General features: G+C 44.9%; 1 protein-coding gene across 1 annotated transcript in view; it reads right to left on the minus strand.

The window, feature by feature from the left end:
- FER1L6 (fer-1 like family member 6) overlaps positions 1–25576 on the minus strand; it is a 108869-nt gene extending 83293 nt beyond the window's left edge. Inside the window, exon 1 of the mRNA XM_080381750.1 lies at positions 16809–25576. Coding sequence (XP_080237876.1) covers positions 16809–16828 — 20 coding nt within the window. The 5' untranslated portion in view covers positions 16829–25576. The remainder of the gene's footprint in view (positions 1–16808) is intronic.
- Positions 25577–26227: the final 651 nt, after the last annotated feature.

Consider the following 26227-nt stretch of genomic DNA (forward strand, 5'->3'; position numbering starts at 1 on the left):
ACAAGCCACCATAAGAAATAGTAATAAGGACAGAAATCACCAGCAGCACATGCCTTAGGTTTGGGTGACATGCCTATGCCCCAGGGGGTTACTGTTGCTCTATCTACCCAATTCCCTTAAAAGGTTTAGCTTTTTCAATGAAAGGAATGAGCTAAGGAAGGGTATAGCAACGTGTATAATAGCACATCTAGTCTGGGCAGATTTGTCTGATAGCAAAAAAGCACGGTCCCCTAGGACATGCCACACAACACTGCCACTTCAAAGCACATTCACCAAAGCCAGGTTTTAAAGCACTCTGTTTCTAGATGAAATCCTAAACACCATGAGAAGCCAATGAGCCCTCCCAGTGGAGGCTTGCTCACAGCTGGCAACATTTTAAAAAGGAAAAAAAGAAAACATAATTTAAAAAAAAATCCATTTTTTCATTTCATGACTTCCAACCCCATCTCTCTTGCAGGGCTGAATTCAGAAATGATTCATTACCAATACAGAATGGTTTTGCTACCTTACCCAAAAATTTGCCACTGAATAAGCTGAACGGGCAGCTCTACAGGAGAAAGGTCCTGGGCACCCCGAGTACCCACCAGTTGCTGATCAATTTTTCTCGCCAGCAGGCAAGCAGGCAAACAAACTCTCCTTGTGAAGGCTGAGAGCCTCCCTTGCCAGGCTACAAGCCATCTCCATCATCCAAACAGCTTCTTTGCTAACTGCACAAAGCATCCTGAAGCACCTGAAACAAGCCAGCAAGCCTTCTCTTTGCTCAGCTGGAAACAGTGGCTCTACCCTGAGCACCCAATTAGTACTTGAGTAGCAAAAGAATTAGTACTTGAGTAGCAAAAGCTGAGGTGACCTTTCAGCAGCTGCTCTGACCTAATTGGGACTTTTTTCTCTTTCTCTCTCATTCATTCTTTCTCAGAAAGTGCTGGGGTTTGCATTTTATGAATCTGAGGCCAAGCAAAAACTCCCTTGTATTTACAAATAGGGTGTTTCTCTGAGCTACCTGATAAATCAAGGTGGGGGCTGTGCCCAGCACCAAGTTATCAGATGTAAAGAAACAGAAAGCTTACATAAGGGGAGGTTTTCAATAGTCAATACATTTTAAAAGTGACTCAGCTTCTCTTCTCTTATAAAACTGTAGACCAGCCCTGGGCTAAGCCAGGCTTCCAGTGGAAGAGAAGGGATAGCAAGAAAGTTGAGATACAGAGTCTATTTCCAGCCTTATTCCTGCCACATCCATAAAGTTAAATAGCTTCGGGTGGTCTGGCAAGTTAATGGAATTAAAATATTTACCTATCCAATGGGAAGAGCATCAGGAGACTTAAGTGTTGTTTTAGAAGTGCTCTGATTGAAACCAGTGTTTACAGAGGTGGGCCAGTGCATCTAAGGCTTGAACAAAGTGGTTCCTCACAACTACCATAAGCACTTAGTGATGCACGTGTGTTGTTTTTCAGTTTCTGGAATTGGTGCAGAATGTTGGGTTACCCTCAGTGAGTGCATTTCCTAATCATCTTTGAAACCCTGAGCGACCTGATGCCTTTTGCTCCATTGAGCCATGGGAGCAGGTTGCCCAGAGAGGTGGTAGGTGCCCCAACCCTGGAAACGTTCCAGGTCAGGTTGGTCAGGGCTCTGAGCAATCTGATCGAGTTGAAGATGTTCCCGCTTATTCCTGGGGTGCTGGACTAGATACCTTTAAAGGCCCCTTCCATCCCAAACCATTCTATGAATCTAAATGACCCCAAACAGGGCATGTTGATGCCAAATGCAAGCAGCTATAAACAGGAGTTAATTCATTTTGTGGTATGCCAGAAAACATCAGCCATAAATCATCTGTTACAAGGGAGTCCTCAAAGGGTTGGAACAATCTGATTTGAGAGAAAGCGATACTTGATTAGAAAAACTGAGAAGCTTCAATAGGCCACCTCCTCAGCAGGTATAAATTGGTGTGCTATGTCAGTGACTGGGTGGCCCTAGAAATGGGATTACTGTGATTTTTAACGGGAGAATCCACGTGCTAAAAACTATGCAGAAGCATCCAGCTAACGATCCAGCTGAAAATAAGTAAAGAGGTTTGATAGAGTCAAGTATAAAAAGCAGGATTTGGCTTTTGTAAGTGATGCTGCAGACCTGACTGTGGGTCAAGATAAGTGCAGAGATGGAAGTATCTGTACGGGACCATAGCAGGAGCTTTCTCCCGATGCTTCTTGCAGCTCCGGGGAGGGTTCTTGCAGCTGTTGGAGGGTTGTCAGCCAAGGATGGTGAGCTACCGAACTGCTGCCAGGCCTGGCTGGTGTGGGGCAATGCTGCTGGGTTACCCTCAGTGAGTGCATTTCTTCCTGAATATTGAACTGATGGCTGCTTCGATGTAAAGCAAAATATTTCAAATTTGAAAAATAAAACAAATGCTTTGTGAATGTGAAGTATTACATACCCAGAGCGAGCTCGGCTTTGTGATAAGATCTCAAACACAATCTTTTTGCACTTGCTTTACTAAATTTTTTTATTATAGGAAGAAAAAAACATACTGCAGTGCAGAGGGGGTGGTACTCAAAAGCCCTGAATTGTAATCCCAACTTTGCCTCAAGGCAACCAAGCAGCTACTGGCAGGTCTCTTTGCCCCTGCTTCCCCTTCCACCTACCGGCTTGTCCAGTGGGTGCTACAGAGTGGCTCAGGCAGCACAAAGTGGCTCAGACACCTTCTAATGCCTTCGGTTCTACTTTTGCAATGTCATAAAACCCTACTGTATTTACAGAAGTAATGAAGCATCAGTGACAGGCTTGGGTCTGTGCTGGTATGCAGAAGAAACTGCTCAGCCAGAAAGGCAGAGAGAAGCCTCATTGCCAGGTCAGCCAGGAGGGGTCTGCAATCAGCCTGCAGTCAGGGCTGATACCTCACTCAGTGCCCTGGGGGTGTAAAAACAAGCCTGGGTCACTGTGCTGGACAGGAACTGTTCCCAGCCAAGCTTTGTTCCCATGAAGTCAGGCAGACAAGCACCCCTTACCAAGCCATTTCTCACAAGCAGTGGTTCAACCCTTCACAGTCAGTGCCAGGTCTCAGCATTCACACCCGTGTTCTGCAGCTCAGCTGTGCATCCTGCTTCTCCCCAGTGGTCTTGTTATTTTATGGTACTCCCAACATACTTAATCTTCAACTTTCCAAAGACAGTTGGCAACAGTTATTAGCAAATTAATGTGGAACTAGAAGAGAAGAAGAAAAAGCCCCATCTGGATGGACTCAGCACATAGTAATACGTGAGGTTTGGACACGGTTGTAGGATCGGTCCCAAGTCAGTAGTTAGGCTCTTGTCAAGGTATGAATTAAGCCACAGTGGTTTAATTCCTCTCCCTCCCTTCCCCATACATGCATTCCCAGTCATCGTAGGCTGCCTAGTCCATGGATACAAAACATTCTTAGGGCTGCCCTATTTTGTACCAAACCCTGTCAGTCCCAAAGGCAGAGCTGAGAGCTCTTCCATGCTCCTGCTCATTACAGCTATTAGGACTTATGGCCCAAAATTACAGCCCACAAATATGACCCCCAAGCTGCTGGCTGGTTCATCACTCTCCAGTGATGATATAAAGTATAATGCCGATTAAGCAGTGACATTTGCAAAAATGCTTCTGTTTTATCAGCATGTTTTTTGCACTGGAATGTAACTGTTGGCTGTTCAGCAGGGAGTATTAATCCCAAATGAATCCTTTCCAGCATAAGAACAAACCAGACTGACTGCTATGGGAAGTGCTCAGCATCTGAGCTCATCACACATATGGTGAGGTTCTCTACCAAGTAGGCATGAAGTTTAAACACTCTTCAGGAGGCCAAGCAGGTTGGATTCCATAATCAAAAAGGTGTCTGAGCACAGAGCAGCTCAGAAGTCACTCCACCTGGCAGAGAGCCTTTTTTTATTCCATCCTCAGAAAGGATGTAGCTTACCTTGCCAAGAGAAGTACAGAGGTCCAGCAGCGAGATACCCGTTGGGCACACGCAAGGACCCTGATGGACAGATGTGAAGGATAAGGGATGTAGCTTGCCCTCCCAGAGCTTTACCAAAAGCTACTGCCAATTCTTGAGCATGTAATGCAGTTTTTTATTTACAACTGCCTATGTATGAGAGTCATGGTTTTGCATTGGCATGTGCTGACAACACTTTTTTACTTCCCATGTCCCTGTGATCCTACATCATGAACATTGTATCTCTTTCCTTTTTAAATATATCCTTCCATCAAAAATCTGTTGTTATTGTGCCTACTTTAGTCCCAGTCTAAATATGTAACAAGACAGCCCTTGAAGAATGTAGAAGACGCTCCTAGATGAAGAGGCTAGCTAAGAGGTAGCAGGTGTTTCTGACATTTCTTGTAACAGGATGAATGTCCCACTTCTCTTAAAGTGCTAAGAATTTGTTTATTTCTGGCTCAGTGGGGCTGTGAAATGCTAGGGCTGAACAGTCAGATATCTTCCAGAACAACCTCCTGTTCTGCAAAACTTTCAAATTAATCTGCAGTGTGATTTTAGAGGATTATCCCCATAACAGACTTACACTTTCGAAAGCTAGAAGAGTAGATGCTGCCTTCAGCCTTTCTACAGATAACAAGTTTAAAAGGAGCATTTTATGATATAGCTGGTACAGTAATTGTGTACAACTTCAGACAGCAATCATTGCAGGGTAATTTGATTTTCAGTCTGGATAGCCTGTACCCTCTCAAGCCACGTAGACTTCTTCCTTCTCTAGTCCTGAGCTAGTCATAAAAGAGAGAAAAAAATAATATCACCTTGAACAATTATTTGTAGAGCATTGGGTTATTGCCCAAGCCAAATCCCAGGGAGCTTCCAAGGGCTACAAGCAGGACAGGGGGCTGCTGCCACTCAGCACCAGGTGACCCGCTGGAGGTGCTGGTCAGGAAGGCAGCCATGGCCAGCCACAAGTGCACGTGTGCTGTGATTTAACCCGGCAGGCAGCTCAACGCCACACAGCCTTCACTCACTCCCCCGCAGTGGGATGGGAGAGAGAACTGGAAAAGAGGTAAACCTCACAGGTTCAGATGAATTCAGTTTAATAGGACAGAAAAGGAAGGGATAATAATAATGATAAAAGAATGTACAAAACAAGTGATGCACAATGCAATTGCTCACCACCTGCTGACCGATGCCCAGCCAGTCCCTGAGCAGCAGGGCCACCACCCTCCGGCCAAATACCCCAGTTTTGTTGTTCAGCATGACGTCATACAGTATGGAATATCCTTTGGGCCATCTGGAGTCAGCTCTCCTGGCTGTGCCCCCTCCCAGCTTCTTGTGCACCCCCAGCCTCCTCGCTGGCAGGGCAGCTTGACAAGCTGAGAAGTCCTTGACTGAAAGCAAGCACTGCTCAGCAACAACTGAAACATCAGGGTGTTACCAACATTATTCTCATCCTAAATCCAAAACACAGCCCTATGCCAACTACAAGGAAGAAAATTAACTCTACCCCAGCTGAAATCAGGACAACATACTTCACACTGATGCTGTCAAATGCCTTTAAACTGGACTGGAAATCAGTCTTCACTGGTGCTACAGCAATTCAGTTTCCATTTGCTACCAGAAAATCCAAACCTGTAAAAAGAAAGAGTGCCACCAGCCCAGACTTTCAAAAAAATCACCCTTTCATTCAAAGCCAGCTGTACCTTTCAGATGAGAGGGACTGAAAGTTTCCCAAACATCTCCTCTCTCCACCTTTATCATAGCCATCAACGTAACAGCTTTCATCAATATTGCTCCTTCATTTTACAGGAGTTGGAGGGAAGCTGTTCAAACAAAGGCTGTATAAAATGGCTAGAGCACTACTGGTGTCTAAAATAAACATTTTCATGTCTCAATATTTGCTTCCCATCAATGTCTCTGAACTCATCCTGCCTACACAGGGTGCAACTCAAAGGAGTTTGCTGTTTCAGGGGTATGATTCACACTTTGTCAGCAATAAGCACATTTGGTTGAACTAAGAACTTTCAGTTACTGCAGTACCTCTCAAGGTGTTTGGAAACAGCCAAGCTCCAGCAATTGCCATAAGCATTGTTAGTACCAGAGATGGAAGTGACTGGTCAAAAATAGCTGTCTGCGTAGTTTGGCAAGGAGCCTATCTCCAAATAAAATTTTGGAATGAATCTCCTTGTGAAGGATCAGGTCTGCAACCCTTGTGCTTCAAATTTCATTCATATTTTACTGGGACTATTTGGTAAAGAAGAAAAGTATACAAACATGAAATAAGATACAGATTATTGTATGAAGAAAGATTGCTGGAGGAATGACTAATAAGCACCCTTCTGTACAAACATACAGAGAAATAATTAATCTTCTGTGTGATTCTGTTCATAAAATCACAGAATCATAGATTGGTTTGGGTTAGAAGGGACCTTTGAAAATCACATAGTCCAACCCCCCTGCCATGGGGAGGAACATCTTTCACTAGATCAGGTTGCTCAAAGCCCCATCTAACCTCACCTTGATCACTTCCAGGGATGGCGCATCCACAACTTCTCTGGGTGACTTGTGCCAGTGCCTCACCACCCTCATGATAAAAGTTTTCTTCCTTATGCCCAATCTAAACCTACCCTCTTTCAGTTTAAAACTGTTGCCCTTTGTCCTGTCACTACAAGTCCTGGTAAAAAGTCTTTCTCCATCTTTCTTATAAGTGCCCTTTATATACTGAAAGGCCACAATAAGGTCTCCCTGGACCCTTCTCTTCTCCAGGCTGCACAACCCCAACTCTCTCAGCTTTTCTTCACGTGAGATGTGCTCCAGCCCTCTCACCATTATTGTGACCCTACTCTGGACCCACTTCAACAGGTCCATGTCCTTCTTGTACTGGCAGCCCCAGAGCTGGATGCAGTGGTGGTGGGTGGCTTCAGGTTGGGTCTCACGAGAGCACAGTAGAGGGGAAGAATCACCTGCTGGCCACACTTCTTTTTTCAGTCCAGGACGTGGTTGGCTTTCTGGGCTGCAAGCACACATTGCCAGCTCACGTCCAATTTTTCATCCACCATTATCCCTTAAGTCTTTCTCTGCAGAGCTGCTCTCGATCCATTCATTCCCCATTCTGTACTGATATTGGGGATTGCCCCAATCCAGGTGCAAGACCTTGCACTTGGTCTTGTTGAACTTCATGAGGTTTGCATGGACCCACTGCTCCAGCCTGTCAAGCTACACCTGGGCAGCATGCCTTCCCTCAAGTGAATCAACTACACCACTCAGCTTAGTGTCTTCTGCAAACTTGCTGAGGGTATTCATATTACTCAAGATATTCATGTTACTCAAGGAATACACCCTGAAGACATTTTCCATACCCACTGCCTCAAAAACATTTCTTCCCTAGGGCAGTCGATTTGCTTTTTCTTGTGTTGCAGTCCCTAACAGAACTGCTGCTCATGTAAAGCATATTGCCCCAAACTTGAAATAAAAGTCACCCAACTATGTTCACCATTGCTGGGGTTGAGGAAGGGAGGGTTCCACGCCGTAGTAGCAGTGCATAAGGCAGGATCTTCCTAGCAGACGAGTGGAGACAGACAGGCTCCTCCAGACAGCATTTAACAGCAACAGCTTATCTGGCATTATGTGAATTGTTTTCAGGAGGAATACTTCCCTCAATGACACCAAGCAGCATGGATCCTACACAATACCTAAAATTAATCAGAATAACCCCACCCAGCCACCTTTCTACTGTGACAAGCCATTTTCAAAAGACACTTCCATTTTGTTTATTGTAAATGTATTCCTCAGTAACGCAACAGAAGTACCTATCTGATAATAACTAGAAATCATTTCTTCCGAGGATTTCAGAGCACTTTTCAAGGGCAAGCATAGACTCATTTTTAAAGACGGCAAAATCGAGGAACAGAGAAGTAAATTGTCCTACAGAGACTAGGTGTCCCGGTTTAGGCTGAGATAACTTTCATTTTCTTCCCAGTAGCTTGTATAGTGCTGTGGTTTGGATTTAAGAGGATAATAATGCTGATAACACCCTGATGTTTCAGTTGTTGTTAGGCAGTGGTCAGGGACTCTTCAGCTTCTCATGCTGCCCCACCAGCGAGGAGGCTGGGGGGGCACAAGAAGCTGGGAGGGGACACAGGCAGAACAGCTGACCCCAACTGACCAAAGGCATATTCCGTACCACATGACATCATGCTGAGCAATAGAAAGTTGGGAGAGGAAGAAGAAGGGATGGTTGGAGTGATGGCGTTTGTCTTCCCAAGTAACTGTTGGGCATGACGGAGCCCTGCTTTTCTAGGGATGGCCGAACACCTGCCTGCCCGTGGGAAGTGGTGAATGAATTCCTTGTTTTGTTTGACTTGAGCATGCGACTTTACCTATTAAACTGTCCTTATCTCAGCCCGTGATTTTTCTCACTTTTACCCTTACACTGCGGGGAGAGTGAGTGAGCGTCTGTGTGGTGCTTAGTTCATCCACAGCAGTCCTCTTTGGCACCCAAGATGGGGCCCAAAGGGTTAAGATAGTGACAGACTGACCAGAGCATGTTAAACCACATTTGTTATAAGGATTCATTGTACTAGTTTAATAGACACTGGTCATGATGTTGGTTTATTTGGTCTCAAGAGTTGTGCTTGTTCAGAAAGCTGCATGATGTCTTACTTGCTATATATGTTCCCTGTTGTGCTGTTTCTCACCTCTGGGGGCTGGATTAAGGTTATCATTTTGTTGTAATTTGTAATACTAGCTAATGATCTGATAAAATTTCTGGTCATGAGACTAATCTGATATCTGTACTCAGCATTGCCATCATCTCCATACTTTGGGGGCCATCTCTTGGAAACTATTAATAATTACACACATCATCTTTTCTCCTTGAAGACCCAGACCCTGCTCCTTCACCTCCTTTTGTCCTTCCCTTTCCCCTTCTCCTCCCAGCTAGTTACAATAGCTCTTGAGAATTTTGAATATTCTTGGGAAGTTCAGACTGGCACGTTCCTGTTGATATGTCTCCTGAATGTGTTCCAGATCTTGTTTAAAGTTAAACAACTAATTAAGAACAGCATCCGGAGATTTATTCTGGAGAGTTTTGAGTGGTGGGGTGTGTGAGATAGTATCAGCATGTAGCTAGAACAGTGGGTACCTCCAGTGTTTTGGAACTTCACCCCTGAACAAGTGCAGAATCCTGAAAAACTGGTAAAATACTTAGAAGTATGCTGTCACCCTGGCAATTCCAGAGCGACACAAATCACTGCAACGTGCTGGGCCTGGCTCGTGCCTAACGAGCCCAGTTCAACACTATTCAGTACCCTCCAGGGGAAGGGAAGGTCTCTGGATCTGGTGACAAAGTGACAGGTATTGCAGCTACTCCAACCACCATGACAGGCACAGCTGCCACTTCACACCGGTGACAAGCACTGTAGCTGAACCCAAGAACCAACCTGTGCCAGCATCAGTCACCCCTACACACAAGAAGAAATGTTGGAAGCGAAAAGTCAGCTTGTCTTGTAAAGGGAGAAACTCTTCCCTTGGTAAGGGAAGAAGTGGATGAGGCAGGCTACTCCAAAGCAAGGCCATGACGAGGACAGGAGAGGAAGAGGCAGAACCTATACACAAGGCAGTAACACAATCCCTCTTCCTGGGCGAGCTGTGAGATATGTGAAAACACTTCAGCCATCACCCAGGAGAGCACATTCTCACCCGGCTGCTCTGATGCTGGGATAACAGGGCCAGTAGCCTGGAATAAGAGAGTAGGGAAGCCAAACAGTTGGGATCCCTTCCTATGGAAGGAGGCATTGACAAAGTGATTGGAAAAGGGGCACAAGCCAAGCCCTCAGCCTCTGGAGATGACTCCTGTCAAGCGTGAAAGAAAGATATCTCTTCGAGAAAGATGTATGTTACATAGGCAAGTGGACCACCATTAAGAGAGGTATCCAGTACCTGAGGGAATTAACTATAATGGAGCTGATTTATGATGATGAGCAGTTATCCAAAGACCCAGATGAAGTCAAGTGCACATGACCCATGTGGCAGAAGTTTATATGGAGCACACCATCATTGTATGCCAACTCATTGGCAGCAATGACCTGGAAAGACAGAGAGGAACAACTGATGGATGAATTGGTTGGCCAACTCCAGCAATATGGAGGAAGTATTAGGCCTGCGTCTTGACTGTGGAGAAACTATCCAAAAAACTGTTCCAGGAGTTGCAGCAATTCGAAGAAGGTACGTCCTACTCCCCACCTGTACAGACCAGTATCTCAGCTATTAGGAGTAAGCATTGCTCCAGTCAAGGGAGAGGGTATAGTGGGAACACGCCATGGACAATCCTGTGGTTTTACCTGCATGACCCAGAAGAATGATTTCAAATGGAGCCCTGAACAATGACAAGCCTTTGAACAAATTAAACAGGAGATAGTTTATGCAGTGGCCCTTGGGCCAGTCCAGGCAAGACAAGATGTTAAAAACGTGGTCTACAGCGCAGCTGAGGAGAATGGCCCTACCAGGAGCCTCTGGTAGAAAGCATCAGGGGAGACTAGAGGTCAACCCTTAGGGTTTTGGAGTCAGGGATACAGAGGATCTGAGGCCTGCTGTACTCCAATGGAAAAAGAAATATTGGCAGCATATGAAGAGATTCAAGCTGCTTCAGAAGTGGTTGGTACTGAGGCACAGCTCTTCTTGGCGCTCTGACTGTCAGTGCTGAGCTGGATGTTTGAAGGGAGAGTCCCTTCTACACTTCATGCAACTGATGCTACATGAGTAAGTGGGTCACAGTGATCACACAACACGCTTGAATAGGAAATCCTAGTTATCCAGGAACCTTGGAAGTGATCATGGACTAGCCAGAAGGCAAAAAATTTGGAATATCACAACAGGAGGAGGTTACGCATGCTGAAGAGGACTCAATGTACAGTGAACTACCAGAAAATGAGAAGCAATATGTCCTAGTCACTGGTGGGTCCTGTTGTGTTGTAGGAACACATCAAAGGTGGAAAGCTGCTACATGGAGTCCCACAAAAGTCGCAGAAAGTGCTGGAGGAGATGGTGCATTGAGTCAGTTTGCAGAGGTAAAAGCCGTACAGCTGGCTTTGTACATTCATGAACAAGAAAAATGGCCAGTACTTCATACTACTCATGGATGGTGGCAAATGCTCTGTGGGGGTGGTTACAGCAATGGAACCAGACCAACTGGTAGCACAGACCCCAGACCCATCTGTGCTGCTGAATTATTGCAAGATATTGCTGCTCAGATAGAAAACCTGGTTGTAAAGGTACTTCATATAGATGTTCACGTACCCAAGAGTCAAGACTGAAGAACATCAAAACAACCATCAGGTGGATCAGTCTGCTAAGATCGAAGTGGCTCAGGTGGATCTGGATTGGCAACATAAGGGGGAATTATTTCCAGCCCAATGGGCCCATGACACCTCAGGCCACCAGGGAAAAGATGCAACATATAGATGGGCTCATGATCAAGGGGTGGGCTTGGCCATGGACGCTATTGCACAAATTATCCATGAGTGTGAAACATGTGCTGCAACCAAGCAAACCAAGTGGTTAAAACCTCTCTGGTATGGAGGACAATGGCTAAAATATAAATATGGGAAGGCCTAGCAGATTGACTATATCGCACTTCCATAAACCCACCAAGGCAAGTGCCATATGTTTACAATGGTGGAAGCAACCACCAGATGGCTGGAAACATATCCCGCAACCCATGCCACTGCTTGGAACTCTATCCCGGGCCTTGAAAAACAAGTCTTATGGTGACCTGACACCCCAGAAAGATTTGAGTCAGACAATAGGACTCATTTCTGAAACAACTTTATAGACACCTGGGCCAAAGGACATGTCATCAAGTGGGTATATCACATCCCCTATCATTCCCCAGGCTCCAGGAAAATCGAACGATACAATGGACTGTTAAAGAATACACTGAGAGCAATGGGCGCTGGGACATGTAAACATTGGGATACGCATTTAGCAAAAGCCACCTGGTTGTTCAACACTAGTGGATCTGCCAACCAAAATGGCCCTGCCCAACCAGAAGTTTTATGTACTGTAGAAGGAGATAAAGTCCCTGTAATGCACATAAAAAATACGCTGGGAAAGACGGTCTGAGTTGTTCCTGCTTCAGGCAAAGGCAAACCCATCCATGGGATTGCTTTTACTCAAGGACCTGGCTGCACATACCTAGATACCAGTGACAGATTCATCTCACCTAACTTCAGACATCTAGAAGTAGATTGCAACATCCCAGTCAGTCATCCCAGGTGATCAGTATCAAGTAGACATCTGAAATGCATCCATATGAATCAGGCACCAGAAGTGTCCATTTCTCCCCATCAGCTCCATTAGCTAGGAAGCGAGTCTAGACACTTGAGACACCTAAATTTTTTCATATTAACCTCACCCTCATGTAGCAAGTCTAAGCATGAGGGTAAAAAAAAAAACAAAAAAACACAGAAAGGGATATATCAAACTTTCTTAATGAGACAGAGAGAGATTTCAAACACAGAGGGATTGTGTAGAATGTTTTTAAGAGGCGGGGGGAGGGAAAGATGTGTTTGTACAGTCCAGGGGGTTTCAATGGAGAGGCCCAAATGTAAGGGCTTCCCTGCCCTTGCACTGACCCCTGCGTGAAACACAGCTAGCTCACCTTTTTATGAACATGTTTAGCTGTACTGCAGGGCTTTACAGGAGTAACTTGACGTCAACATCTCTCTGGGTCAGTGAAGGGGAGACAGTGGTGCGAGTTCTCTTCTGCTCATGGCTGGAGACAGCAAATCTCGCCTCTCCAAAATGAGATTATCCATCACCCTGTCCATGGAGTGACACCGCAAAACCTGCCTGTGCCACCAGTGTTTTGGTCCTCAAATGCCACCTGGTGGAGCCTCTTCGAAGCCCTGTCAGGTCATCGTGGGCATCCTTTGAGGATAAAAAGGGTTAAGTTGTGTCCTGTGAGTAGCAAGCTTTCTGCAGGAATGGGGATGCCTGCTTGGTTCCCACTGAATTTATTTATTTGATGGGCTTGTAATAAAGAGTTTAAGGCAGAAGCAAACATTGGTACAAGTAACATAAAATATAACAGAAAGGGGAAATGGGGAAAAGCTGCATCAGAACCAATTCAGCAACACTTCCCTGAGGCATGTGCAGCATGAGTGCATTGCAGGCAGGATCTAAGGCTGGTGTTACACACAGGAGTCAAAACGTTTTCCAAGTCCCATCCAAAGACCTCACCATCAGCCACCTTTTCTATCCACACAGTTCATTTTAGCCAGGTGAAGTTATTCAGTGATACCATTTGCAGCTTTAGGAGCAAGACCTGAATGCCAGCCTCCCAGAGCTTTTACAAGTAGCTCCATAATAAACAACAAAAAGGCAATAAAATGGGGAAAAATAGCAATAAAGAAGTAACAAGGAATCAGGAAGAAGAAGAATGACTTGACTCAAAGAGCAGCAGTTTCCCCATTGGCAGTGGATGCCCAAGTGTTCACTGCCACTGTGGGTGCAGCAAGTTGCTGGTGGTCACAGCAGATCACAGATGATTTCCTACATTCCTGAGGAGAAAGAGGACTGCAGGAGATCTCCTTCTCCCAGGGCAGCTTTCTCCAACTGCAGAGAGTAAAACCAGGACCTTGCTGCCCCAGACTTCCCAGGTCACCTTCTGGAGACACAGACTTGCTCTCCAGCGCCTGTACATCACCCTGACCCATGAAAATGCCAGGAAAAAAGATTCAAGGCATGTAATGAGGAAGAAGGAAGAAGGCTGCAATTAACGCATCCTTGAGACAAATGGTGTTCTGGAGGTACTTGCTCAAAACACTTCAGAGTACCATTGATCTTTTCTGTTCACTTGTTTCTCAGGAGAGAGCACTTTAAGGGGCTTCATAAGCCACTGCGCTTTATCTATGTGCAAAACCAACAGCAGGAGGTTTCCTGCTGTGTTTACAGGCTTAACACCAGGAGCTGTTTCTACACAGACAGGTAATACAATCCTCAGGACAGGTTTTGCCTTTCCCAGCAAGAAAAACCTGCATCCTTAGCTCACGGCTTGCTATGAATTAAAGGCATTTTTCTGATGGTCCAATACTCAGAGCTCTGAATCTGAACTCTCAAATTTTTCATGTGCCAGAACTTTTACACACGGGAGCTGGGGATATGCTGGCTTGGGTCAAACTGCAGGTGCTGATGCATCCAAATCTCATGCTCCCACATAGCCAACTAAACCAGGAGAGGCCAACCTACAACACTGCAACCAAGACACCAAAGGCCATCATGATCCAGCTGAACACACCAGCGCCCCAGAGCCCCGGCAGATGTTCATTTCACAAGCACACGCAAGAACTACTTTGTGCCATTAGGCACAAGGTTGATGACAGCCAAATGCTCCCCGGGGAGCTCATGAGAGGATTCTTCCATTGCCTTTCCCTCAGCAGTGATACAGATGACAATCCACAGCACAGGGTAGAAAAAGGAGGGATTACAGTTCCCTGAGCGCTTACAGAGAAACCCAAACCCTCCTCCGGAGCAGTGTCAGCAGTCAGATGCTTCTTGCAGCCACCCAGAACTCGCCAAGGGGAGACCCAGCTCCTTTCTCACTGCATCGTGTGTGGTTTTCCTGCCAAGCTCCCCATGCCTGCCTCAGCCCAGAGCTGCCTTGCGATACAGGTTTCTTTCCAACACAGCTGCACGCCAGCAGCCTCAAACTATTCAGACTCTGGGGTGGAAGGGGTATGCACAAGCAGGAACACCTGTGCTTTGTTTTCTATTGTAAAATGATTGTTGGTCTCATTTGTAATAATTGTGCAATTTTTTTTAAGCCATCCATTTACATCTCAATAAACAACTCAAGTCACATCATTTATTTTTAATTGGTTAAATCCTGCTGCCAGGTATGCTGATGTAAACTCTGAAGCAATTACTTATTTCTCTAGAGCTATCCCAGAACTGCATCTGAGATAAAATCAGACAATAAGTAGAATGTCAGCTCTAACACTGCCCATATTTCCTTATTACCCATAAAGACCAGGTTCACTTCTGAAGTTTCAATGGCAGCACCTAAGAAAATGAGACCACGGACTGAATCAAACGCTGAATATTTCAGCATCCTCAAAATAAAAACCTATTGATGTCAGAAAGAGCTACCTAAGCAAGTGGCCCACAAGAAGTTAGCAGTAATATTTTTAAGATTGGATTCATGTCACTGTGCTATTTCACATTTTCCTGTGAATAATTCAAATTCCCAAGAGCTGTAGCATTGCTTGTTTACAATGCTTTCCATTGCTATGACTATGGTTTCTTAAAACTCAACTACATCAACTGAAATGAGATTTATCTAATCCATGAAAAACAACTACCACTTTCCAAAGCTAATAAACTGTTTAGAGTCACCTCTAAAAACCTTGAGTCTGGGAATTCTGTGGTGCAGAGACTAATCCAACACCCCAGGCATCTGATGGAGAAGGTGGAGAAGATTTCTGTTGTCTGCATCAGACCCCTAGAACAGTAAATGATTCAAGCTCCAGCTGTCTCAGTAGAAGAAATGCATTTCAGCAGAAGGAAAAGTTGATCTAAATCTTACCAGAGCTAATGCTAGATTAATTTTATGTACATTTTCTTAGACTGTTTCATTCAAGAAAGCAAACTACTGAAACAAAAAATGCCTTTCTCTTCACATACAAAACCTTGTGCAGTTGTCCTAGAATTTAGGGCAGGCACAAATTAAAATCTGTCACTACGTGGAATTAATTAATTCCACTACCATTTATTTACTATTTATATAAACTAATTTATGGTAAATCCTCAGGCAAACCCTCTTAAGCACTTTGGCCAAGCTTTGGTCCCAGTTCCACATCTCTGAGTCTGCATAGATGCTACAAAATCCATTAAAAAGTTCTAGGTTTGGTCTACTACAGCCAGGGCAAACTTTGCCGGTACCACACTCAGCTGCACTGCAAAAGAAGGTAGAAAGAAGAAAACACACTATAATCAAGCCATTCTATTTAAATATTCTTACTGTAAACAGAAATATAGAAAAATACAGATAAACATGGATATATGCATGCATACATGTATACATGTATAGGCACAAACACCCATATGTTCCTCTGTTCTCATTCAGCAAAAAGCCAGTATCCTTTCTTTATGAAAAACAAGCACCTCACAAATTAGAGCTAATCCTTAACTCATTAATTGGATTGATTTCAGAAAAATAAGAGTATTTCCAGCTGCCGCACCTGAACATCAAAAAATTTAAGTGTCAGATTTTGCCCTTAGATGGATCCTATTGAAATCAAAAGAAGTTCTCACTGGTTAAAGCGAAGCATACATGCCTCTACCTACAAAACATGGCATGCTGTTTCTGCATACTTCTTCAAGACAGAATCACAAAACTACAGGGAGAGACACCAGCAACGTTAGACTGATGTGGCCACAGAAACCGCTCCTGTATATCTGAGCCCCAAAGTCTGGACCAGGGAACTCCAAGGGATTTCTGTTCTCTTACTTGCACTGCTGGGTTGATGCACACCATGTGTGAACGAGGGTAATCCTGAAGACACTAAACTTCTAAAAAACAGTGGACAGGAAAAGAAAACCCTAAAGACACAAGAAAATGTGCTTGCCAGATACATTCATCTCCCATTTGCAGTTTAGTACAACTAATGATGTTCCCTTAATGACTTTTAAAGCATAAGTAATTAATATAAACTTGCTGACATAAATGAAACCCTCACGCAACCACTTCAATGTTAAAATTCTAAGTCTGTAAGTATTTCTAAACCTCATTTTTCTGGCTGCAGATTGTCTTACATTTTCAAGTGCCAAAGAAGAGGAAAAATAGAAAAGACACTACCTTGGCTTTTTTGCCTCCATCTACACTTCCCTGTTGTGTGGTGTCAAGCTGACCTTCAGCAACTCATCCAGCACCTGCCAGACACACCACTCATCCTCCCTCAGCTGCCATCGGGATTCTGCCTGCATTTATGCCTAACCCACCGCGATATCTGCCACGGGAGGGTGGGGCTGTTTAAACAATTAATTGTATTCATGACTCTTATTCTAGATAAGGTATCCCAAAGCATTGAAGTGTGCAAGTATAGTTAGCTGCTTAGTGAAGCCTTGCAAAACGCTGTGGTTTTGGCTCATAGTGCTTCTTTACAGAGACATTTTTTCTTTCTCCTGCCACCAGGGAGTTTGCTCTGCTGCTGTGGCCAGGTGGAACCAGCTTACGACTCACGGCAGCATTTTGGCTCATTGAACCTGTCCAGAAACACAATATCCTGATGTTCTGGGGTGCAACAATGCCAAAATGGGGTATGCATTTCCTTTCACTGGGCTTCAGTTCAGGTACTTGCTGCACTAATACAATTTCTGCTCCTTCTCTGCACGCACAGACCCTCTCTCCAGACTTGCCAGTTCAGACTACTCTCCCCAGTGTACAAATATCCCGAAGAAAACAACGGGAGCTGGACCAAGATATTAGAGAACACTGGAGTGGATAGGCACAAGAAAAAGCTCAAGAGTTTAGTTCCCTCCAGGGTTCACAGATATTGCTCCCTATATGTCCTGGATATACCAAAAAATGTTTTCACAGTGAGGACAAGCCAGCATTAGAACAAGCTGCTCAGTGAGGTTGTACAGCCTCTGTCCTCGCAGGTTTTCAAAATTTGGTTGGATCAAGCCCTGAGTAACCTGGTCTGTGCTCATGGCTCACCCTCCTCTGAGCAGGAGCTTGGACTAGAGACAATCCAAGCTCAGTCCTCCTGTGATCCTCTTCTATGATCCTATATTCTGATACTGGTAATGGTGTGTGCAGGTATATCAGGATTTACAGCACGGGTCGAGGATGAAACCTGCTCCCTGTAGTAATGTTGATGTTACTGTGACCGCACAAGTCATACATCCTCTCTGAACTACAGCTTATGCAGCTGCAATATGAGAATGATTCTAGTTCCTTATTTCCCTGAGGCATTTGCAAGCATAGGATATAATTTTAAAGTTATTCATACAAAAAATGATGTTCTACAGTATCACAGGGATACAGCAAATGCAACATTTTCATCAGTCCTTGGAGCAATACAAATGTAAACTTTGGGACAAAGCACAGGCATATTTTAGGTAATGTCTTGCTTAACCTAATTAAACTAATCAAACACCAACCTGCTGACCAAATACAGAAAGTGTTACCTAGCTGATCATTTGACCTCGCATATCAAAAAAATGTACATGCTTCACTGTGCTCCACGGTTCTGCAAAAGTAAACCTGTTTCACATATTAAGAAACACTATTCATATAAGAGGATAAACAAACTGCTGCAATTCATACAATTAGCACAAAAAATGAGACCCGAGTCACTGTGCAGTACATTGCATGTGCAGTCATTTTGCCACCCAGTTCAGTAGCTTTGCAATTCATGTTGCCAAAGAATTGCGTTGGGGAGCAAATGGGGAAGAAAAGAAAAGCCTGATCTCTTGGCAAGAGGAATGTCTTGCATCGTGACGGTTAGTTTGGGTTCTTATTTGATTTTTTAGGGTTTACGGTTGGTTTAGCATGTGGCTAGTCAGCACGGATGTTCCAGGTGCTAAGGAAAACACACAATGCCACATTCAAGCCACCTAGTTTAGACATTTATCATTGGTGGGGTTTCACGCAGCCATCTGAATCAATTTAACAGCTCACTGCTACTAAGAAGGGATGGAGACATTGCTCCCCTTTACAAATCCCCTCTTCTGCTCTCAGCCACGTTCCTGGTGTGTATTTTAGGCCACCTGTAGCAGCACTGCTCTGAGCCAGTTTAACTCACTAACCCACCAGAAATGAGTGGACAATTTGGAGCTGCCTTGCAGGAGGAACCAAGGGTTCTGGAGCCAGAAGCAAAGGGAGAGCTGTCACACAGCAGAGAGCAGGAAGAAGGACAAAAGGGAAGATGGAACCATCAGGTTGGCTCAGATGTTGATGAAACTGCAATCTTAAGTACTTGTTCTAGATTCACAGGTTCCCTGTGTGTCCTCTGAAGGTACCGGGAGAGCTGTTTTTTTCATTCCTTCACCCAAAGATAAGCTTACCCTGACAAAGTAGTTCTAGCAGCTTTCTGAGGAAAGGCTCTAGGTATGTCTAGGTGGACGCTCATCAGGACAGCAGCTGGAGACACGAGAGAACCCAGGTTCAGAAATACAGACGCAAAGGAGCAACTCTGCTTCAACAAGGGCAATCAGTGCCATCTGTGGTGCTCCAGGAGATCCCACTTGGTCTCCCTTCACTGCTCCAGAAATGGGGGAGTCCTATGGATTCTATACTTGCCAGCCCTTGTTGATGGGTGAGCTCCCTGGCGTCTCTAATGGCACTAGGTGCCTGTGTTTATACAGTTCCAATTTTGCTTGTGATAACAGCACATTAGGGGAACTGAGCGTGACCCATCGGTTTTCCTTAAGGAATGCCGCAGGGCTGAGCTCTGAAAACTGATTCAAATAAAACAAAAGATGAAAACTCAAATTTTATTGTAAGTCATTCCAAGCTATTCTGGGTGAAACTCAATCCATCCAGCTCCCACATTCAAGAAAGTCTCCATTTCACAGTGCTGCACTCATTTTTTAATTATTTGGGGCATTTTTCTGGAGCACAGCTAGATCAGTGGATGCTATAGCTGCCACTGAATGTTACATTTCGGAAGTGATGTAATTTCCTCCACATTCAGGCTACTGACCCATCTTAAGGAGGGAGAATCATCTTGCATGGTGCCAGGCATCCATCAGGGACCAGCTGCCCTCGATTGAGTGCTCCAGGACTGTCCGGAGGACACCAGAGGAGCTGTGCCTCCCTGCTCTGCACTGGCTGGAAAAGGGCTTTAAAAGATACAGTGACATTAATCTCACCCTGGGTATTTTTATTTCTCCAATTTCTGGGAAGCTACCAATCTCTTGGTTCTGTGGGAGACCACTGACAGCTCTACGGCACAGGGGGGCCAGGGGACTTAATCTGAATTAACTTCTAAAGTGGACAGATTTGACTGCATTAATCTCTGTGTAGAGAGACATGCTCAGAAATACCGTGCCAGTAATTTGATTTGGTTTGCTTCAGTTTGGAAGTGAAATAAACGAAAGTGAAATGAGAGACACCACAGTGCCCTGGAGGAGGTCACCCGGGAGTTCAGTGAGGTCTGCCTGACCCGCCTGAACACCCCAGGGGCAAAGGAGGCTGCAAAACACGGACCGTGAGCTGAGAAGCAGCGACTGCGGCGATGGGCTGTCATCTGCAGGGAGAAAAGGGAGAGGAAAAGGGTGTCGATGCCAGGCTTTCCCTCTGCCATCTTAGGGTTAACTCTACCTATCTTAGGGTTACTACGTACTCAGAAACGGCTGGGGGCAGGGGGTTGCAGCGCAAATACTCTTTGCAGAGATCTAATGATTCACTCTATTAGAAATCCACAGGGGGGTTTCTTCCATCCTCCAACAGTGGGATTTGGGTTGGTATAAATTGAGACTAATAATTCGAGAACCAATAACACAAGCAACTTTTCCAAAACAGCTACCCGATGATTAAACACGGAAAACTTCGTTGTGTTTCAAGGGGGGGGGTAACAGCAGGTCTGTCAGGACCCATCTCCAGCAATGCAATACAGACTGGGGAGAGCTCCCTGGCCAAGGGATTATGTGAGCCCGGGCACTTCCCTGCTGCTCAGGCAGGTGACTTCCAGAAACCACTGTGACTCATAAATGTTTACCCACTAATATTTCCTCAAGCCCTGACGAGGCAAGTTGGTTAGGGAGTTTAGATAAGGGTAACCAAAAGGTGTGGCTAGCTTTCATCATCTGGTTATCACTATTAGTTTGAACAGCGCCATTACGCTTGCAAGGGGGGGTTTGATTAACACAACGTAGTGTGTTGAAATGCCGAGGAGAAGTACGGTCCAAGTAAAGCACATCGATGGACAGAAATGGGAAAACAGTCAATGGGGAGAAGGGCTCCACCCAGGCAGATGCAAAGCTGACAGAGGTTCTCATACACATGAGGAAAGGGGAAAGAAAGACCAAAGGAGAGGTTTGTTGTGAAAATTCACTTGGGGATTTCGTTACAAGGACATTTTATTTATGCAGTGGTCATATATTAAGAGTCTTTCTTGTGGACGAAGCATCCGTCATCTCTTTGTTTTGTGACAAAAAGTACTATGCCACTCTATACACCTAGTTTTAATATTCTGTGCAGTCTAATATTCTGTGCAGACCCAAAAGAAGACAGTAGAAACTGGCAGGGGACAGAGGAGAGTGACTGAGGTGATCTGGAGTATCTTCCAGACAAGTTACAAGTACAAAAAATAGGATACTAGTACTTGGAAAAGACAAATGGGTGGGATGCCTTAGGGTCTCTAAAATCATTAGGGGAATGGTGGCAAAGATGAGAGGGAAACTTGTTCACAGTTTCTCACTGTAGAAACATTTTGCATAAGACACATAACTACCGTGCTGAATAGATGAAGCAGGTCAGCGCTGCTACTTAGCACAGGACCGTGTAATGTTCTTATACCAGAAGACATTAATGGTAAAGCTACTCCATTCAGAGCACAGAGGACAAGGCTCTCAAATACAGTAGTTTTTAAAGCAAAGGGGTTTAAAATTCACAATTAATAGATCATCATCTTTGGCTTCTCTAGCAGTTCAGACTTCTCAGAGAAAGTTGCTGGGTTCTCATGAATAAATTCAATCCCGAAAAGGTGGTTAGTGATGCAGAATGATTGGAAAAGAGATCATTTTCAGCTACTATAGAAACATTTTCCATGCACTGAAATGGAAGAAGAATTCTCATGCAAATTAATTACAACCCACCATAAAAGTTTGACGGCCCATTTCTCTCTGCTTTCTCAACAGGAACCCCCCCCCGAGGCATATGCTGCCTGACTGAAGCTGCTGTGGAGTCTGGAGCATACCGGGGAGGCTGCAGCCCATCTCTGCCCTGCCACAGCCTAGGGAAAGCATAAGCCTGGGCCAGTCTCTCCAGAAAAAGCTTGTGCTAGAAGTTGTTCAAGGCATGAGGTCTCCTGGAGGCTCAAGCCTTCCAGAGAAAGGGAGGAAAGGAGCAGCCCTGCTTCTTTGAATTAGTTGGTAGGAAGTAGCAGCATTTATGGCAAGAAGAATATCTGCTGGGAAATGACAGCAGGGCACACTCCTGAGAAACCCTGCAGAAGGGACCACCCCACCAAGAGCTGCGTTTTCCTGGTCTGTAGCAGCTGAATTGGTAGGGGAGAGAAGGAAGAACTTCACCCCAGCACCTCCAGCAACCACAGCTCCCCAGTGCCACTTGCTCCACAGCTTGCCTAAACCTGATGCCTAAATCTTGCCTAAACCAAACAGGTTTTGGGTTTACACTGTCTTTTAGTGCAATTGGTTGGCCTGGAGTTCTCCCATTGGAAGAGGCAGTGAACAAGATGTCCACCCCCTCCCCAGGCCACTCTGGGTTTTATGGACTTCTACCATGCCCTCCCTCATCTTTTCCTCTTCAGAAAGTCACAAAACTCTGTTGTTCTCAGCTGTTTCCTATCCTTTGGATTATCAAAGCCATTCTCTCTGAATCTCCCCTGCTCCCCTGCAGCCTTTCTGAGGGGAGGAAACTTCAGCTCCCACCACCACAAGGGTTTCAGGAGGGGCCACCCCCCTTCAACTAGCACCAGCACAGCCTGATCACATGGGAAGACATCCCTATTTCTAAATGCACAGCGAAGAGAGAGTCAGGCATCTGTCACACAGCTGCAGGATATGAGTCGTAGCTGGTGTGGAAGGTGACTGTGGTCAGAGAGACCACCACAGTCCTGTCGTCCTCCATAGTCCCACTCTCCAGCACCTACAGCAGCATCTGTCCCAAGCCTCAAGGCAGCCACGTGGCCACCAGGATGCTGGGTTCCTCCATCCACAGGCAGTTCTGTGTGAGAGCAGGTGATGTAGCTATGTACACCGTGGCACCTTACCCATCTCAGCAGCATGAAGGTCTCTCATCCACCACAGGAAACTGAGCACCACATTCCAGCACAAGTTATGACAGGGCCAAGGAGAAGGGCTGTGCCACCGTGAAATCTATGGGCTGGAGCAGGTGGCACTGCTTGGCAAAGTCTGCTCCCAGAGACTGCAGGGGGACCGTGCGTGCTCCGCACCTTGCAGGCTGGATGCTGAGCACCCACAGATGTGGGTGCTATGTAGTCATGATGCTGCTTCAGGCATAGTTCTGACTCCCTGATGTGACAGCCTTAAACGCTTTGTGTTTTTTTCACCCTAACTCGCTGTGCGTAAACACCAGGAAACAAACATGGCAAAGATCTGTTATCACTCTAGCCCATGCTGCAATTCCTAAAACACTGGCATCTTCTCTGACTCAAACCCACTTACTACACGATTGCCTTTCCAGCAGGAATATTTGTAATTCTGCTGAAAGCACACACAGTATTAGTCTCCAGGATACTGTCATTTTTGCAGACACAGACACTGTCTTTCATTTTACTTCACTTACCAGCTTACCTCCATCTTAAAGCAACCCATTTTCCCCCTTACCGACAAATCTAACAAAATAGGTGCAAAATACAGCCACGCACAGGCCAGCTCTAACATAAAAGGAGGAACTTGAACGTGCTGCCAAATTTCCTGGTTTTCTTCTGCTGTTCTCTCTCCTCTTTCCTCTGAGAAGGGAGTTGTGTTGCAAGTCATACAGTTTGGATGACAGAGGTGAGATTCACCTCTTCTGTCTCCAGATGTCTGCAGACTCCCTGTTCACATGTGAATTAGTCATCTGGAGCCTCCTGGTCAACGGAGGTAAAGAAGCATTTTGAAAGCTTAGCTGACCAAACACGCTTCTAGAGAGCTCATGCAGGTGTGGACATCTACCAGGCGAACCCCCTGAGCTCTCCCAGCAGGTTCAGGTTTAACATTTGCATCCATGGCCCAGGAAAGAAAAAGTTACTGGCATAAAAAGACGGCATACCTAATACCTAACACCTTAAGCAGCTCCTGTTCACATACTCCCAACAAGCTCAAAACATTAGGCCACCGTAGTTGTGGTACAAATGCAGTCTCCCCATACGGTATTAGCTGACGCCACCCAAGAGTCCTGCAATATTTGATTTTGGCATCAGGTAGAAAGGACGTAATGCGAATACGAGTGACCTGGCCTGCAGTGTGTGATCACTGACACCGCATCTGTCTGCTCCACAGGCAAAACTTCAACCGCATCCCTCCCCTAGATTTACTTAATAAAACCAAATGTAATTTACAAAGGCTTGTACCTGGATCCTCCACTGCTGTTACACGAGCAATTCCCAATGGTTTGAAGGTATCACACACAGAGATGTCTCTGCTTCACATGCATCCCTTTCTCACTTTTACTTACAGCATGGAGAATCCGGAATTTACACGGCCAGTTTTCTCCCATGTGAATCAAATACATTTCTTCTCCTCGTTTGCATTCTTACAGCTTCCCATGCAGCTCAGACGCAGATGGTTTGGTTTCCCTCTGTAATAAAATTCTGAATAACCATTCAAAAAGTTGTGTCTGCACAATTGCAGTTAAAAACATGATAAAGTTGGTTTGCTTTCTTCCATAGCTGTGTTGCTTTAGAAAAGGGAAAGGAAACTTTAGCAACAGCACTTCTTGGTATCCCATATAGATATGCCCTGTTGGTTTAGTTAACCCACAAGTTTATTTACTTAAATTGGGTCTGAAAACCTGTGGGTGACATTTTTATGTTCATATGTCAGCAGATGCCTATTTTGCTTTTTTTATTTCAACAGAAACAAGTTTATACAGGATTTTCTCAGCAGTGTCCATAATACAAATCCCACCTCTAGGCAAGCTTCCAAGCCATGCATGAGGGAACGTTTTGTGCTTTAACACCTCATACAGCATTGCCTAGAGTAATTTTTCAGTCTCCTTTCCACAATTCATCTTATTACCCTCCTCTGTTGCCCCTGAACCTAATTTTCTACAAACAAGTTGCTTTAAAGTTATCATTGCCCATAGAATTATTTGTATGCCCTCTCCCCTTTCAGGGGAGACCTTCTCAGGGAGTTACTGCATCTGTAACACCATGTGCTTCTTCATTTTTTTAGACCTTACTCCATAGTATAGGCTTGATAAGGCAAATACAGTGATGCCTTTGAAATGCTTTTGATTTTGGCATGAGTCAGACTCGCCCTCTGATCATTCGCAATTATTTTTCTCCTTTTTCCTAATGACTGCATTAAACAGACTTAATTCCTCCTATAAGCACTTGTGAAACAATCACTTCTCCTTGTTAAGTTAGATTGACGTGAATTCTGATTTTCCCAGCCTCATATTTGTTTCTTTGTGTCTATAGTTATGGAGAATACTTCGTGTCAGTGCCTTGCACAGCTCCCTCATTACTGATCCAGCCTCAGCTTCATCAGCATCGCTTGGGGTATGCATTTTTATCAATTTATGGACACCTGCCCCAAAATTTCCATAATAGACACAGGGCTTCTAAGCACATCCATTGCTAATGGATTTGGAATTGCTCTGTGTATTTTATCTGTGCTGCTTTGCCTTCATAAATGTCTGTGGGATAATTTGTAAAGCTGTTCTTATATTATCGCGTTATTTAATTTTCTTCTGTGACGTCTCAAACCAGAATGGCGTTGTCTGCATGCAGGCCTTAAACAGGACATTACAGCAGTAACAGTTAGCAGTTTCACACCACTGCAAACCAGCTCCAGAAACCAAAACACAGCAGAGGGCCAGCTGCAGAGAGCTTCTTCAGCATCCAGCATAGGTACTACAGTCCCTAAAATGCCCAGTCCCCATACACTGTGATTCAGAGTCCCTAAAATAACTCCCAATACAGTTGATAAAGACTTCTCAGGTGTGGTCCCACTTACAAATAAGAGGTGCCACTCCCCACCTTATTTGATTTTATAGGGAGGCAAAGGTTCCCCCCGTGAACAGCTCTCTGCTCCACATGCTGACTGTGCAGCTGACCTGGGCTAGAAAACACCGGCCCTGCCTCCAAATTGGCCACTTTTGATTCATCTGTTCAGGATTGAATCTGTAACCAAATAAGCTTTCTAAATGTTTCTGTTAATTTTTGGGCACGGCAAACATCTTCACAAATAGCTACACTGGCACTTCTGGGCATCTGATAACTTGACCCCAATTTAGGCATTCCAGATGGTGTTCAGCTCTCATTAGTTCTTGCAAACTACTCAGTCAGTGCTAGCTTAATTCAGTTAAAGAAAGGAATGAACAAATGTTGCATTTTCTGATATCAAAGCAGCAAGTCG

This window comes from Falco punctatus (genome assembly GCF_963210335.1).
Source record: "Falco punctatus genome assembly, chromosome: 3".
Lineage (NCBI taxonomy): Eukaryota > Metazoa > Chordata > Aves > Falconiformes > Falconidae > Falco > Falco punctatus.